Source organism: Cynocephalus volans, chromosome 13 (genome assembly GCF_027409185.1).
Source record: "Cynocephalus volans isolate mCynVol1 chromosome 13, mCynVol1.pri, whole genome shotgun sequence".
NCBI classification, from domain to species: domain Eukaryota; kingdom Metazoa; phylum Chordata; class Mammalia; order Dermoptera; family Cynocephalidae; genus Cynocephalus; species Cynocephalus volans.
Window position 1 is genome coordinate 93334006 of NC_084472.1, and position 18760 is coordinate 93352765.

The following is an 18760-nucleotide window of genomic DNA, read 5'->3' on the forward strand; positions in this document are numbered from 1 at the left end:
ACCCTCGCAGTTCTCAGTCCCAGATCTTCGAGCCTCCACCTAATTCTAGAGGCTCCAGCACCACGTTGGCTGTACCCTGTCCTTAGAGGTGGGCCTACAACCATGGCACCTATTCCAAAGCTCTAGGTTAAAAAAACCCCAACCTCTCTTCTTTGATCTCTAGAACTAGTAGTGATAGTTACATGTTCTTGTTAGCACTCGTGATAGTTACATGTTCTTGTTAGCACTTGTGGTTATCACGATGGTGTGGTTTCTCATTTTGTGAATGAACTATCTGAGTGACACGGTGCTCACCATGGTACAGTGGAGAACAGAGGAAGGAGTCAGACATCAGAAGGTTTTGAATTTTTCTCACCACTGCCCTTCACTAGCTAGAGGAAATGATTTAAACTTAGGTAGACATTCCTCAAAATCAAAATGAGTGAACAATAACACTTTGGTTATAAAAAATGATAAAGAAGAAAGTTATATTCCTTGTAGGATGTCAGAAGTCTTAGAAAACTATGTTTTCTCTGGTGGGAAAATCTAAAAAATCCTAATTAATCTTTAAAAACCGTGTTTTAAAATCTTCATAGCGTTGTTAAAGTAAGGAGGACTAGACGAACAAAAATGTCAGGCATGGAAAACAGAGCTGATGTGAGCTTACTATCGCCAGGCGTCTTCTTTTCCGGAGCATTTACTGTCACTGGATGTCAACTGAGGATCTGGCTCAGTCGAGTCAGAGGAAATCTGCCAGGGGAAGGAGAAACCAGCAATCCTCTTAGTTACTTTACTGTCCTGATTTATAAACTAGACATTTAGATGCCTTCAATCCATAATTATTTTTGCCCAAGTAACAAGTTCTGAATTGAGGGCTTTGTGAGTTGGTGGTAAGATATTCTCAAATTTTAAAAACAGTGTACCTTCCTAAATTCATGTTAATTTTAGACACAAGAGGTAGTAAAAGGAGGCTTGTCCTAATCATATGTACTGTCTTTCCATTAAGAAACTCAGATGAGTTTAAATGTGCATGTGGGGCCGGCTCCGTGGTGCACTCGGGAGAGTGCAGCGCTTGTGAGTGCAGCAGCGCTCCCACCGCGGGTTCGGATCCTATATAGGAATGGCCGATGTGCGCGACACCAAGCCAAGGGTTGTGATCCCCTTACCAGTCACCAAAAGACAAAAAAATAAAAAAATAAAAATAAATGTGCCTGTGGAGATAAATAACAAAGATCAGAACAGAAGTTAATTACAGATTTAAAAACAATATAACAGATAAATGAAATGAAGAATTGGTTTTTCAAAAAGATAAACAAAATCAGTAAACCTTTAGCTAGACTAACAAAGAAAAAAAGAGAGAGAGAAGTCTCAAATAAATAAAATCCGAAATGAAAAAAGACACATTTTAACTGTTAACACAGAAATACAAAGAATCGTATGAGACAATAATGATAACCTATATGCTAACAAAATGGAAAATCAAGAAGAAATGGGTAAATTCCTGGAAACATAAAATGTACTAAGGTTAAATCATGGAGAATTAGAAAATCTAAACAGACAATAATGAGCAATGGAATTGAAGCAGTAATAACACATCTACTAAAAAAAAAAAAAAAAAGCCCACAACCAGATGGCTTTGCTGTTGAATTCTACCAAACATTTGAAGAAGAACTAATACCAATTCCTCTCAAATTCTTCCAAAAAAATAAAGAGAGAATACTTCCAATATCATTCTCTGAGCCAGCATTACCCTCATACCAAAACCAGAATAGGACACAACAAAAAAAGGAAAACTACAGGCCAATGTCCCTAATGAACACAGACATGAACATTCTCAACAAAATTCTAACAAAGAGAATCCAGCAACACATTAAAATGATCATTCATCATGGTCAAGTGGGTTTCATCCCAGGGATGCCAGGATGTTTCACCATACACAAATGAATAAGTATGATACATCACATCAAGAGAATAAAGGACAAAAAACATATGATCATTTCAATAGTAGTAGAAAATGCATTTGATAAATTCAATGCCATATGATAAAAACAACAAATTAGGTATAGAAGAAATATACCTCAAAACAAAAAAGGTCACATATGTCAAACCCACAGCTAATGCCATAGTGATGGACAAAAGTTGAAGGCTTTTTCTCTAAGATCTGGAACAAGCCAAAAATATCCTCTTTCTCCAACTTTTACTCAACACAATATTGGATGCTCTAGCCAGAGAAATATGACAAAAGAAAGAAGTAAAGGGCATCTAAATTAGAAAGGAGGAAGTCAAACTCTCCCTATTTGCGGATGACATGATCATATATAGAGAGAGAACCATAAAGACTCCACCAAAAAGTTACTAGAACTATTAAATGAATTCAGCAAAGTTGCAGGATACAAAATAAACATACAAAAATCACTAGAATTTTTATATACATATACCAAAGTATCTAATGAAGAAATCAAGAAAGCAATCCCACTCAAAATAGCTACGAAAAAAATCGAAATAAGTAGGACTAAATTTAACCACAAAGGTGAAAGATCTCTACAATAAAAACTATGAAACATTGGTGAAAGAAATATAAAAAGACACAAATAAATGGAAAGATATCTTCTGTTCATGGGTTAGAAGAATTAATCTCATCAAACAGTCCATGAGACCCAAAGCAATGAAATCCCTATCAAAATACCAATGATATTCTTTACAGTAATAGAAAGATCAATAATTTGCATGCAAAATTTGCATGGAGCCAATGAAAACCTCATATATCCAAAACAATCTTGAACAAATAGAGCAAAGCCAGAAGCATCACACTACCTGACTTCAAAATATACAATAAAACTATAGTAACCAAAACAGCATGATGATGGCATAAAAACAGACAAATAGAGCAATAGAACAGAATAGAGAACCCAGAAATAAATCCACGAATTTACAATCAACTGATTTTCAATAGAGGTGCCAAGGATATACATTGGGGAAAGGGCAGCTTCTTCAATAAACGGTGCTGGGAATAGTGGATATCCACATGCAGAGGACTGAAACTAGCCACCTATCTCCTATGATACACAAAAATCAACTCAAAATGGATTCAAGACCTAAATGTAAGACCTAAAATTATGAAACTACTAGAAGAAAGCATAGGGGAAACACAACATGAAATCCAGCCAGGAAGTTTTTGAACAAGACCACAAAAGTAAAAGTTAGGCTATATCTAACTACAAGGCTTCTGCACAGTAAAGACCACTATCATCAAAGTGAAGAGACAACATTCAGAAAGGGAGAAAGTATTTGTAAACTACGGATCTGAAAAAAAGCTAATATCAAAAAAGCTAATATCAAAAAAGCTAATATCAAAAACATATGAAGAAGTGAAAGACTCAACAGCAGCAAAAAACTCAATTAAGAAATGGGCAAAGGACCTGCCTGAGCAGACATTTCTCAAAAGAAGACATGCGAATGGCCAACAGGCACTTGCAAAACTGCTCAACATCACTAGGCATCAGGGAAATGCAATTCAAAACCCCAATGAGATATCATCTCAGTCCAGTTAAATGGCTCTTATCAACTAGACAGAAAATAAGAAATGCAGGTGAGGATGCAGGGACAAGGGAAGCCTCCAACATTGTTGGTGGGAATGTAAATTGGTACAGCCCCTGTAGAAAACAGTATGGAGGATCTTCAGAGTTCTTTTTTTTCTATGCTAACTAGAGGCAATAATACCATATTGTATATTTTTAAGTAGCTAGAAGAAATTATCTTGACCGTAATCACCATGTTTAGGTGATCATATGCTATCTATTCTAACTGAATCATTGCACAATATATGGATGTATGAAACAACACACTGTACCCCACAAATATGTATAATTAAAATTTTTAAAAAGTATTAACGTCTTTTTAAAAAATCATTTTTATACTGTTTTCTCAACAGCAATATTTGTATTCTTTTCTTTTGCCCATTTAAAATTACATTTATCTTTTCCTTAGAGATTTGAGAATCTTTTTATATATTCTGGATATCAATCCTTTGTAAATAACCTCAAATATGAATATCATACTTCCAATTTCATCTTGATTTTTCACTCTTTATGATATTCTTTGATAAAAGTTCTCAATACAGTATAGTCTATCATTTATGATAAATTATGGTGTGTGCTTGCTTTCTCATCATGCCTAAAAAAAACATTTTATACTTGAAGATCCAAAAGATACTTTCACCTTTTCGTCTTTAGTATGCTTGGAATTGTTTTTTGCATGTGGCATGTGGCAGGAATCCATCTTCTGTTTTTCTCTCTCCCTCTTTCCCACTCTCTCGCCCTCCCTTCATCTGTCCCTTTCTTCCTTCCTTTCACTCTCTCTTTCTAGTGTTCTGTCTCTCCCTCCCCTTTTTCCCTAAATACCTTCTTCCTTTCCTTTCTCTATTTCAGTCCCTCCATCCTTTTTCTCTCCCTTCTTTCTTTCCTCCACCCTCTCTTGCTCTCATATTCTCTCTGTCTCCCTTCTTTCCTTTCTTTCTTTCATCATATGCAATATTAATTGTCCTATTGCCATTTACCAAAAAGTCCATTCTTTTCTTGTGGATCTGCACAAAAATATCAGTCCTAAATTAAGTGTCCATATGAATTAATTTCTTGGCTTTTCATTTTCCTACACTGTTCTACTATTGACCTTTCTTTACTATATTTTTATACTTATTGTTTATAATAAGTTAATGTGTAATAAAGCAACCCCCTCTCACTTTTTCAGCATTCAAGAGGATTTTGACTATTCGTGAATGTTTGTATTTCTTCTTCTTTTTTTTTTTTTTTTTCCCCTGACCGGTAAGGGGATCACAGCCCTCGGCACGGTGTGGTCTCCACCACGCTCAGCCAGTGAGCGCAGGCCATCCCTATACAGGATCCGAACCCGTGGCCTTGGCGCTACCAGTGCTGCGCTCTCCCGAGTGAGCCATGGGGCCGGCCCGAATGTTTGTATTTCAATATGCATTGCAGATTCACCTTATTGAGTTACACTGAGAATTCTAATTCTGATTGTTTTAAATCTATACATACCATTTGGTAATTTTAAAATCTTATTTATTGAATCTTTCAAACCATGAACCAGGCATACCTTCTCACTTATTTGAAATAGGTCTTCTTAGTATGTTTTAATGAAGTTTAACATTTTTACAGGTAATAGACATCATATTTTTAAGTACATTATATTTATAATACTATCATAAATGTAACCTTTAAAAAATATCCTACTTGGTGCTTTATAGAAATATATTTTTATATTGATTTATTTTCACTAGCCTTTTTAAAGCTTATTATTACTTTATAAATCATCTATTGATCCCTTCATATTTTTTACAGATATAATTATATAATATTCAAAGAAAGATTGTTTCTTTATTATCTTTCATAATTTATCTATTTTCTCAAATTTTAAAATTAATCCATTAAAATTGGTGATATCGGTTGATTGCAATGGTGCCATCATATGTAATTACTTTTCCTGTTCCCTTTGTAATATTAAACACTTGTGCTTTTAGCAAACTTTGTTAATCTGTTATTCTTTTCATAAAACCAGTTTGAATGCCCTTGTTAATTGATTCCTGGTATATTGTTTACAACATTTTTCTTTCTTTTTTATGTCTCTTAAATTATATGCTTAATTATCAGCATCTCTTTTTTATTTTTTTATTTTTATTTTTATTTTTATTTTATTTTATTTTATTTGCTGCAAAAAGCTTTATTGCCACTTGGTCCAATGCTTGGGAGAAGGCTCCAACGTGGTTAAGAAGCTGCCTAATGGCTGGAGAGTGAGGCTCAGGTAGAAGCTCTGATACCAGGAAATGCAAACAGACCTCTCAAGGCTGCTGGGCTCTGGAGGCTCCTAGTCGTGCTTGAGGGTGAGCCTTTCGAAGAGATACTCGCCCAGCCCTGACTCAGAGCCGCCCGGCCCTGCTTCAGGGCCAGCGAGCCTGCGGAGGTTAGTCAGGTGGTCGCCCATCTTCTTGATGAGTTTCACCTCCTCATCCAGGAAATGATTCTCCAGGAAGTCACAGAGATGTGGGTCTGTGCGGGTAGAGCCCAGAGCATGAAGATCCAAAAGAGCCTGGTTCAGGTTCTTCTCCAGGGCCATGGCGGCTTCCATGGCATCCAGGGTTCTACCCCACTCATCTTGAGACGGTTTCTGCACGTCCTGGAAGGGGGCGCGGCCGCCGCGCTGGTTTTGCATCTTCAAGAGACGCTCGGCGCCCTCGCGTTTCTCCTCGGACAACTCCCGGAAGAAGTGGCCCACGCCCTCCAGAGCCACATCGTCTCGATCAAAATAGAAGCCCAGAGAGAGGTAGGTGTAAGAGGCCTGCAGATGCAGATTGACCAAGCGGTTGACTGCAGCCTCCACCTCGGTGGAATAATTCTGACGAATCTGGGAGCTCATGGTTGACAATAAAGAGCGAACCACAAAAAAACGTTGTTGGTTGGTCCCTGAAGTAGGAGGTGGCCGAGGAGATGGTCCCAGAGGTTGTAAATGAAGAGACTGGAAGCCAGTCGGAAGCTGGAAGAGAGGGAGTCCCGGGGTCTGTTCCGTCCAAACACTGTTGAAGCAAGACACAGATCCGCGAGACCACCGGCTGCGCTACTCAGCATCTCTTTTTTATAATATGCATTTGATGCCATAGTTTTTCTCTGACTACTGTTTTAGGTGCATCTCATGAGTGTTTATATTATTACATAGTCAATTGGACATATTACTTGGCTCTCAATATTTTCTAATTTTTATTGTGATTTTCAAAATTTATTAATTATTTAGAACTTATTATCTTTTTGCTATAAAATTGAACCTCATTTTACTAGTTAGAGATAGAAATCAATTGACATTTGGCAATTTTTTTAATAGCAAATCTTTTGTCATGCTTCTTATATAACCCATGAGTGATTAAAAAGAAGGTATATGAGCATTGGGTATGATGTTATTTGATCAAGCTAGTTAATTATGTTGTTTATTTGATTTTCTTTCCCTCTCCATCTCTTCTCTCTCACTATCTTTCTTTGGCTTACAAAAGACTAATAACAAACACTGTATACTTTTACTGCAGAAAATTTGGGAAATACAAAAAATAAAATCAGTAAAAAAAAATTCCTTTTAATCTTAGCATCCAGTAATATTTTAATTTTGTTTTTCGAATTAATTACTTGAGTCTCTTCTGAAATATAACATATTATATACAGTTTTCAGATATAAACATAGATGTGGATTGTAGGGGAAAAGAAATATCTCTTTTCTCATGTTAGGTTGATGGCCGTGGCTTCTAAGACAAAAGAGAGATTAGTAAGAGAAAAGAACATAAATGTACTTAATACGAATTTTACATTACACAGGAGACTTTAGGATTGAAGACCCAATTATACAGGTAAACCAGAATATTTTTATGCTTAGTTTTGACAAAGTGTGGAAAGTCATGAGAAACATGATTGGAGGGCAACAGGGTACGAACTAATGGTAATAAACTGAGGGGAAGGGGAAGGGTGCTTAGCAGGTCCTGTGCCTTAGTCCACTGCTGTAACAGAATATCAAGACAGCATAATTTATAAAGAAAAGGGGTTTATTTAGCTCATGGTTCTGCAGGCTGAGAAGTTCAAGAATGGGCAGCCACATGTGACAGCCTCTGGTGAGGGCCTCATGCTGCATCCAAACATGGAAGAGGAACAGAAGGCGAATGAGGCATGTTCAAAAAGAGACAAAGACAAGAGGCAGCCTCACTTTATAACAGCCGGCTCTCATGACAGGAATCTAGTCTCTTGAGAACTGTATTAGTCCATTTCTGTTGCGTAAAACAATACCCGAAACTGGGTGATTTATTCCTTATGCTTTTGTAGGGTAAGAAGTCCAAAGTCTAGGGAATACTTCTGGCAAGGGTCTTGTTGGTGGTGACTCCTCACAGCAATGCAAGGTGTCACATGGTGAATGTCTTAAGAAAGAGAGATGGAGCTGAGCTTCTCACTGGCTTTCCTTATAAAGTCATCATAACCACACCCATGACCACCATTAAACCATCAATGGATTAATCCATTCACTAGAGAATGGTCCTCACAATCAAATCACCTCTTAGTGGCTCCACCTTTCAATTACCATAATAGGATTTCTCACTCTCTTAACACTGTCACAGTGGGGATTATGTTTCAATGAGATTTTGGGGGACATTTAATCTACAGCAAGAACTAACCCAGTCCTTTGAGAACTGCACTGATCCCTTAGAATGCTTTTGCTATGTTCTCAAATGCCAAAGTGCCACATTTTGGCATAGTGTTTCCTGAATCCCCTCAAGATAGACATAGAGATATAGACCAGTATCTCCTCCTTAAAATCTGCTACCACATCTTTGAAGCTTACTCAAAATCACAGGCTTGACTTTAATGATAAGCCCATTGAATCTCAAAAGGAAAACTAGTTTAGGTCACAATTCCTTTCTTATTTTGGACTCCTTTTCCCAAAGAAATTTACCCACTTCTTCCCTAAAGACTAACTGTGCACACTGGGTAAAAAACAGTCTTGGTCAAATCACAAAAGTTGTATTATCTCTCGTCCTCAAGAGATAGGTCCCCTACTTATGCATTATATTAGAATAATTGTAAAGAGTGCTCAAATAATTAATGCCACTGGAAAGCCTTATGTATATTTTTAAAAGAGAACATTTTACTAATTAGCTTGCTGATAAAAGAAAGGCTGTTTTGTTTGTTTTTTTAGTTCAATTGGTGGACATTTTCCTCCTGTCAAATTCTCACTTAGTCTTATAATAAAATTATTTTCTTCTGTTCACCACATCTTAAGAATCAGGTTGCTAAAAATTTAGAATAAGAAAGGATTGGGAGTCCCAGTCAAGATTGCAGAATAGATGGTCCCAGCATCACTCCCCCCCACAAATCAACCAATTTACAACTATAAAAATGTAATAACAGCCAAGCTGGTACTGCTGGAGCTCAGGGAAGAGGAGGAGAGACCTATGGAGTTCACAAAGTGGGAGAAGCCACAATGAGAGAAAGAAAAAACTGCTCGGAGCATTTCGGGCCACAGCTGCTTTAAGGCTGGAGCTGTTGAGTGCAAGGGGCAGGAACTGGCAGAAGCTGCAGCTGTGCCCTTTGGATGGAGTTGCTTGGAGGCAGCAGGGAAGAAGATGGTATTGGTGGCCCCCAGGACAGCAAGACCACTAGGGTTCCCATGTACCCACGCAGGAGTGATGAGCCAGACAGTTGTAAAAGGGGAGCCATTCAGAGGCCAGTGAGTCATCTCAAGGGACCAGTACAGAGCCTGTCACATGGGAAGTGTTTGGAGCATGGGCCATGGGGGAGACAGGCCCACCAGGATAACACTGGGACACAGCAAAGATAGCCAATCTGCCCCCCAACCAGTTCAGTACCACTCAGAGGAGACTGGTTGGGAATGCAGAATTGCATAGGGTGCAGTTTGATGAAAAGATTCAGGCCCAGATCAGAGTGTCTACATAACCCATGTGCACCCGGTCTTTGGAGAGCTGGAAGTACCTATAAGTTCAACCAATAAACCCTGAGCTGCACAAAAAGTCTTCTTTAGGGAAACATCAGCAAAGCTGCAATTTAGCTCAACTACACAGCTCAAGAACTGGTTCCCACAGGAAGTTCCTCCATTTTAGAAGTAAGCTAAGGACAAAAACTTAGTTCTGACCCAGGCACACCACCAGCACTCAGGCCCTGCCAGGGGACCTGAGGCTTAGAGCCAGAGACTGGAACCCCCCGCCCATATCCAGACACACTGCCAGCACCTTGGGGCTCACCTAGGGACCCAGGGTCTAGAGCCAGGGACTAACCCCCCCCCCCCACACACACACACAACCAGGCACACCATCAGCACCAAGGAACATGCCAAAACATCACCTTCATGTGGGTGGCCCACCACACCCCCCACATTAACTATAGCTGCCATGAAAGTGGCCAGACATCACAACCACCACACACATGGTCTGCCAGCCACTGGAGTGCATAGACACAAAGAGAGTCACCAGAAGAGACCAAAGAAAAGAAGAGGATGTCTCTCTCCACAAAACCCATTCCAGAGTGACAGAAGAAGCATCTGCTCTATGATAATATTGGGGGACCTGAACACACCTCTCAGCATTGGACAGATCATCTAGGCAACAAATGAACAGAGTAACCATTACTCTTTCAGAAGGAGAGAAGAAATCTAAGGTTATCTGCCATTGGAGGGGGGAGGGAAGGAGGATGGGGAGAGATTGGACAAGGGGCATAAAGAATAAGTAAAATTTGTAACAATATGCATACTAGTAATATTGATTTGATCCACATGTCAACATTGAATCCCAAAATATGTATAATCAATTACGATTCAATTAATTAATTAATTAAAAGAAACAAAGAATAATAAAGGACTAATTAGTCACCTGTCTAAATTTTAGGGAAATTTAATGGACTGTGTGGATTTCTCCTTAGTAAGTTTGTGATAAAGCTAATTGGGTGTGATAGCTTTCTTTGCATATAGATCGATGGCTAAGCCACCACCCACCTGGTGGTGAAGTATAGTTTAAATAGTGTGAATTGATATACACATGAAACATTTAAAATCCTGTAAAACAATGACAAAATCAAAAACTGTATTAAATGAGAAGTGTTAAAAAAGTATATTTAGCATGATTCTCTATCACATTTTTGTAACCTAAAATTTTAACATAATTGTTCTAAAGAGAATGCTAGGGGTCATGAACATACTCTTTGCAGTTTTGAAGCAGAGGAGCATTGTGATAGGTTTCAAAAATGTTTCTCAGTTCCACAACCTTCTACTCTTTGCACAACAACTGGATAATCTACTTTCTGTCCTGTGTATATTTAATACTTTTTAAACTACAGAACATGAGGAACTATCCACAAGCCACTCTTTTAACTTGACAGACATATAAAATAATTGATATAGAATTTTATGTCACGAATGTTTGAAAAAATATTTTTGGTAATTATTTAAAATAGCATGGGCACTAAAGTCGGACAGATCTAAACTGAGTACTTAAGTGAGCATTTATTACCTTAAAGCCTTGATGCCAGTTACAAAACCTCATTGAGTCTTGGTTTTCTCATTTAAGGATAACAATATGAACCTATCTTGCAGTTTTATTGAGAAGATTTAGCAGCATTTTATATATAATGGGCATGAAAAAAGGTCTGACACATCACAAGCATTTGATAAAAACTTTTAGTTTTATAATTTCCAGTAACAAGTAAGAATCGCAATCTTCGTAAGAGACTTTGAACGCCTAGGTCCTACGCTGCAAAAATTTGGGTATCTGCATTGTTCCAACAGAGGAAGCAGGCACATAGAAACTCAATTCTCATCTTTGGTATTCTATTTATTGGCAGTATGCAACAGAGAAAAGGGGTAAATGGAATGAGATGACCTTTGCCAGGGAAACTAGTCTTTTTATAGTGTGTTGTCTTACTATAAAATGAGAAGACAACCACTTTTTGGGCCCCATAAACAACTAAACAGCTTTCCATTGTTATTGCCAGTTAATTCTAACTCTCCTCTGCTACTTCCTTAGTCCACCCACTTTGGGGAAAAGACTAACCCATAGTAAACGTATTTCCTACACCCAAGAGACCACACAGGTACTCCCATTTCACAGGAAGTAGTATTTTCTTTTGCAGTTACCCAAAGTATTTTATATCCTTCTAGTCCATAGCAGAAATAGTAAAATGAACTAAAATAAATGTTTATGAGCTTGAGCTCTGTATTGGCAGAACTATAAATACACCTATTACACCATTTAAAAATTGTTTTGTAACATTTAATGGTTTTTTGTTTGTTTCTTTGTTTTTTGTGGCTAGCCAGTACAGGGATCCAAACCCTTGACCTTGGTGTTATCAGCACCATGCTCTCCCAAGTGAGCTAATTGGGTAGCCCCAAATGTTGTTGTAAGATGCCTGTGTTGCACAAATTCATATGAACTGTGAATAAAGTCACACACATAAAAAATAGAGTACATTTACTATGATGTTTATTTTTATAAATCCAAATTTGTCTAATTTTTTTTCTAAAAAGCAGAATATAAAAGCTTTCAAACTTGAATTTATAAATGACCATGCATTTTTATATGCATGTTGCCTAACAAATTTTATAAATTGTGTTCTAAATGAGAAATTTATATCTCCATGAACAAATCTTATGACAATGATTTACCTCAAATACCAATTCTTTCGGGGAGAAAAAGTATTGTCTTTTCCTCACCCATTGCAAAGTTCATGGCTAACACCCATATAACAAAAGACAGATTAATAAGAGAAGAGCATACTAATTTATTTAATGGAAGTTTTATGTGACATGAGAACCTTCAGAAATGAAGACAACAAAAAACAGGGAAAACTATGTGTTTTTATGGACAGTCATGCAGAAGTATAATTGGAGAACAAAAGAGTATGATCTAATTAATGTTAACACACTGGGGAGAACGCAGCAAGGCCTATTTGCTCAGATTGTTCTTGGAGTCCCTGTGTGATGTTTTTCCCGCTGGGGGTATGGCAGGAGGACACCAGTCACACGAGGATCTTCAGGAGAGAGGCAACAGGAGAAAGTCTTAGAGACCTTCTTGCTTCTGTGGTTCTCTCAAATGTCAAGGTGTCAGATTTTGATGTATTGTGTTCTGAGCCCTGATAAGTCCTTGCTGAATTACAGTATATCTATATTCCTTTATCTTTAACTTTTTTACATCACAGAGCATATCAGTATACAAAGCTACTTCAAAAATTTCATGGAAAGTTTGGTATTATCTTTTAATTCTATTTTTCCACAAACTTTTTGAAGTACACTCATATTTTTCTAATAAAGTGATATATTTGCTAAAATTATATAAAAACCAATTGTAGCAATTTTTCATACATAAAATTATTCCAAAGATAAATTCCACATCCGAAAGTTATATGTGAATAATAGTTTCATGTTAGATTTACACTGTTTAATGATCTCCTTTCTGTTAGTGTTATAAAACATTGATTATTGGTAGCCCATTCTACTGTAGTTTTTATAAGTTGTCACCTCTCCCGAGACACAAAAGATTACTCAATGCCCATTTCTTCTGAGCAGTGAGAAGCCTGAAAATGGTTACCCCCGTGAATAATTCTTTCAAGAGAGGAAAGATCCTGGGAATAGTCCTGAATTTGGTTCTGTCTCCATTTTTATTCTCTAGGCTAAAAAGTTACAGAAAAGGAACATAGTTGGTTACAAAAAGAACAGTAAGATATTCGTCATGGCAACAATCATTAGGTTTAGCTGCACCAAGGACATCTGCATTTTTGCTGTGTTACAATTTTTTTATCTACAGCAGAGACTTTAGCCCTGGGAAAGTTTTCTGTCTTTCCCAGGCTTACCATTTCTATGTGCAATTCTAAAAAGTTAGGCCCTGTGAAATGCATTTGTTTTAGTAATGCTGGTACTCTCCACAATAAGTCACCCATAAATATAAGTTTTAAACAAATCTCTCAAGCGACTTTTCAAGTAGTCATCAGATAACTCTTTCAGAAAGACTGACTTGGGAAACTAAAATTTTATTCTGCATTTTCAAGTTATAAATAACTAAAAATGTACTACTCGAAAGTAAACTGTCAGGTCCATGAAGTCCAGGACTTTGGAGGCTTAGTTTCTGAAGGTTGTGTGGTGTTTCACTGTGAATAAGTGTAGCCTAACACATTTAAAGAGAATGATCCAAGCTCTGTGTAAAAATGGTCTTTAACTTGCCAGGAGTGGGGTTTGACAGGCAGTATATATAGCACACTGTATATTGAAGAGTTTATTCTATAGCACCAGAAGAATCGTTGCAGAGAAAATATAGTTTGTTGTGTACCTATGTAAAAGCAATGTCTTCACATGGATGACCAGGCAACCACACTTCAATGAAGTTATAATAGGACTGAAGGAAGGAACTCTCAGAACAGTAGCAGAATTGCCAATTCCTACTTACTCCTGAAATGGCTTCCAAATCTCGAGATAAAGCTCTTAAACTTAAAAGATTGGGAGTTAACAAAACATGTTACAAGTTTTTTAAAAAACAGAAAAAGTAGTTTTAGGGTGAACTCAGGCCTCTGTCCTAAATTCTACCATTGTTGTCAAAATTAGAGACATAGCCTAAATATTGAGTAAGTTGGTTCTTTTTCCAAAAGTCAGTACAAACTGAAATTCTAAAGATAAATTCTTTAAAGGTTCAATAACTTATAGATGACAGATTCAAAATGGGATACTAAGGAAAACCGGGAGATTCATTCTTTTATTTAGTAAATATTTATTTAGTAAATATTAAGTCTTGAAGAATGGGCTAGAGAATATATTAAAGCACAAAATTGCAAAAGTCCCTTCTTTCATGGAACTTGAGATCCTTTGGGGACTAAAGACAAAAAAGAGGTTTTTTAAAAAATGATGTTAGTGGTATGATAAGAAGACTACAGGATCCTATGGAAGTAAATATTAGAAGATAAATCAAAAAGATGTATCAGAGAATTTCCTTTATACAGAACAATTAACAGATAAATACCTTAAGCACTGATAGGAACCAGCTAGATAAAGGAGAGGATAGAAAGAAATGTGTTTCTAAGGGGAAGCCAGAGGTGAGAGCAGGTTATGATCAGATGATGGAATGGAATTTGGCATGTCAGGGGCAAGATGTTCAAGGTGAGAGAGATGGCAATAAGGAGGGAAGAAGGGACAAAGCTGAGCAGTGTTGCATAAAGCATGCTAAGAATTATAAAATGTAGAGTAGTGGTAAACCAATGAGATTTTAAAGCTGACATGATTGCATTTACATTTTAGAAATGTCGATCCAGGCACAGAATCGAGACTGGAATGTAGAGAGAGAAGAGTGGAGACAGGGACACAAATTAGCAGGGTGAGGTGGTGGCTTACACTGAGAGAGTCGGGGGAGGAATGAATAAAAGTAGCTGTGCTCAAGAGGCATCCAGGAGTTAGAATTTGTAGGTATTTGTGAGTATTGAATGGGGTGAGTGAGGAAGGTGGAAATGTAACCAATGGCAATTTATTATTTTACATAATTGAATGAATAATGCTACCCTTCCCAGAATTAAAAGAACACTCAAGCAAGAAGCTACTGGAGGACAATACAGATTCAGTTTTAGATATATTCATGTTTTCTATGTGATATATAAGCAATTCTAACCAATGGGCCACAATATATAGGATTTAAAGGCTCAGGAAAGACATAAGATGTGTAAAAACAAATTGTAAAAAGGTAACATAAATGTTGCCTTATCAGCAATTATATCAATTTTACATGTTAAACAATGAGATCCAAAGGCAAACATTCAAAATATGGAATTAAAAAAAATGATTCAACCATATGCTGTCTACAAAGACATATTTTAGTTAAGTGAAACAAGTTCAGGCACAGAAAGAGAAATACCACATGTTCTCACTTATTTGTGGGGGCTAAAAATAAATAAACACACAAACAAATAAAGGGTGGGTGGGAGGAAGAAGACAGAATAACCACAGAAATTCTTGAACTACTTAAGTCAAGTGAACAGATATGATGTTTGGGGGGCAGGGAGGGGGTGGAGAGGAATGGGTAATGGGGCATGAAAATCAACTACAATGTATTTTATGAAGTAAAATAAAAAAATTTTTAAAAAGGCTAAAAATCACAAATAAATTGAAAGTTAAAAAAAAGAAAGAAAAGACATGCAAACAGTAACAAAAAGTAAGTTGAAGTGGCTGAATTAACATCAGACAAAACAGTCTCTATGACAAACATTATAATCAGAGATAAAGAAGAATGTTTTATAATGAGAAAAGGGTTAATCTATTGGGGAGACATAATAATAATGATTATATATGTGTGACTCTGCAAATACAGGAATACATGAATAAAACACTGGCAGAATTAAAATTAACAGTCAGAGACTTTAATATTCATTTCAGTAATGCATAGTAAGAACAATAAAAAAAAAATAGAAGACTTTAACAAAAGTATAAACTAACAAGACCAAGGAGACATTGATAGAATAGTCAACACAACATTAGCAGAATACAGATTCTTTTCAAGAAAATGCATTGGACATTCTCCAGAAGAGACTATCTGTTAAACTATAAAGCAAGCTTCAATAATTTTTAAAAATTTGAAATATTACCAAAACATATGATATCTTTCTTCACCCATCATAAGGGACATGGTCGACATTACTATAACAAAAGACAGGTTAACAATAGAGAAGCATAACAAATACATTTAATCAAGGTTTTACATGACACTGGACTCTTTGGCAACGAAGACGCAAAGACCCAGGGAAAGCTGTCTATGTTTATGCTTAGGGTCAATGAAGAATGGACAGCTGGACAGAACTGTGATTAGACAAAAGGGTATAATCTAATGGTTTTAGACTGAGAAGGAAAACCCAGCAAGTCCTGGTCTGTGCAAATTCTTGTTGGCCTCTCTGTGCAGCATTCCTTCCTCCCAGGTATAAGGTCCCTTTGGAATGAGGCCTTCAAAGAAGAAGGGAGAGAGTGACCTTTCTAGGTTTTATGGCTTGCTTTGAGAAAGAATGGTTCTATTTTCATGACCTGACTTGGGGAAGAGAAATTCTGGTTTGTGTGACTTGCTTCAGGGGAAAAGAAAGAGTGGGAGACAGGAGGACAGGAGAAGGTCAGAGAGAACTTGCTTCTGGGGCAGTTTCAGTGTTCTTCAGTGTAAAGTACTGAGTATGCCAAAGGACCATATTTTGGGATATTGTGTTCTGAGACCCAACAGTATGTCATCCAACAACAGCATAATGCAATTCAATTAGAAATCAGTAACAAAAAAAAAATTTTGGAAATTCACAAATATGTGAAAAGAAAACACCTGCCTAAATAACCAATGGGTCAAAGAAGAAATCACAATAAAAGTTTTAAAAATTAGCAAATGAATAAACTTTGAGATGAATAAACAAAAATACAATTTACCAAAACGTATGGAATATAGTTAAAACAATGCTCATAAAAATGTATACCTATAAATGCCTGTTTTAAAGCCCAGAAAAGATATCAGAGGAGAGCTATAAATGTAAATTTTCAGATCATCAGTGTATAAATCAAAGGATTTTTCTTTGAGATCTTGGGCTTCAGGAAGTCTGTAACTACTTTGAGTTTGAGTTCAAAATTGAGTGTCTATGTGCTTTTGGGGGGGGGTCCTTTAGCTTTCTTCACATTTTTAATAGGATCTGTAAATCCTTAATCTATTTTTTAAACTCTTGAAATTGATAGTAATTGAAGCTATAGAAATAAAAATTATTCCTTAACTTCACATGTGACCAATAAAGGTGACAGGGAAATAATATAGGGGAGGAAAGAATACATTTCTTTTTACCATTCATATTACTTCATTGGAACTCCCTGTAGCAAAAAAGAAATGGACAAGAGAAAAAAAAAAAAAAAAAAAAAAAAAAACAGAAGTCAATTTACATGAATACCACATGTACACATGGGAGATATTCTGAGAAATAAGTAAATCTCAAAGAGGTGGCTTAGAATTCTGGCTGATAAAGCATCTCCAAAAAGGAATAGCAAATTTTTAGAGAAAAGACAAGACAAAGGAGAAGGACTTCGAGTGTCTGTGAGCTGCAAATTGTGGGATGACAAATAAATGGGAGTTTGTTATGTAGATTTCTCTGGTACCTTCCTGGTGGAGAGGGGAGTAGGGACACCTTTGCCTTTGTAAATTTCTGTTCTACTTTTAGGACATAAAAGTGGGGAAATGGGAGTGTGAAAGCTGTTCTTGTATCTTCTCCTTTATTGCTATTAGCTCAAAATAATCCGTAAGTCAAAGAGATATATTTCAGGGATGCATATTCTGGTCTCCTACAATACTGAGACAGATTTATGGGACATGCTGAGCTTTAGGTTAGACAGACAGCAGGATTTAAAATAGACATGAAAAAAACTGAGTGTAAAACTGGGGTAACAGTCAGGCCAGAGTAGTGAGTTGTCTCAAATCCAAGGAAAGGGGACACCTCCAGATGTTGGGGGCAGACAACACCAAATATTACAAAAGTGTAAAGATTTAAGTTAAGCTCGTGCTCTGGGACAAATGTATCCCCCAAAGCTTCATGTATAGGAAACTTAATTCCCACTGTAACAGTTTTTAAGAGGGTGGGAAATCCTATTATTGTAATTGAAAAGTGGGGCCTTAAACAGGTGATTAGATTGTGAGGATCATGTCCTTATGAATTGATTGATCCATTTACAGAGTAGTGGGTGTGGTACTGTTGGATTTAAAAGGAGAGCAAGTGAGAGGCTCAGCTCTCTCTCGCTCAACCCATTCACCGTGCGATACCCTGCATTGCTGTGAAGAGTTCCCATGCAGAAGAGGGCCCTCACCAGATATGTCTCCTGGACTTTGGACATCCCACCCTCCCAAACTGTAAGCAATAAATGTCATTTCTTTGTAAATTATCTAGTTTCAGGTATTCTGTTATAAGCACCAGAAACGGGCTAATTCAGTCTATAAGTTATGTAAGAAAATAATCTAAGGGATTCATTTTCAGAAATGACTTATCTGAGGGTATTTTAACTGATTCAGGCTCAGCCCAAAAGTTGACTGGTCCAGCCCATTCCCAGAGGGTCTCTAGACACACAGAGCTCTCCTTGAGATGGTAATTACTTACTAGCCCCATTGTTTTCTTCATTCCCTGGTGTTTCTCCTTTCACAGGGCTTAAACAGGCCTTTTTTGCAGGCTTGTCCTGCAACCTCAAACAAAGAAATTTTTTACAAGGGGGT

At 37.0% G+C, this 18760-nt stretch overlaps 1 protein-coding gene across 1 annotated transcript; it reads right to left on the reverse strand.

Annotated features, from left to right (window-relative positions):
• Window positions 1-5692: 5692 nt before the first annotated feature.
• Window positions 5693-6591, reverse strand: LOC134361969 (ferritin light chain). Its single transcript, XM_063077235.1, has one exon. The coding sequence runs from the start codon at window positions 6403-6405 to the stop codon at window positions 5857-5859; it is 549 nt and encodes a 182-aa protein (XP_062933305.1). The 5' UTR covers window positions 6406-6591; the 3' UTR covers window positions 5693-5856.
• Window positions 6592-18760: the final 12169 nt, after the last annotated feature.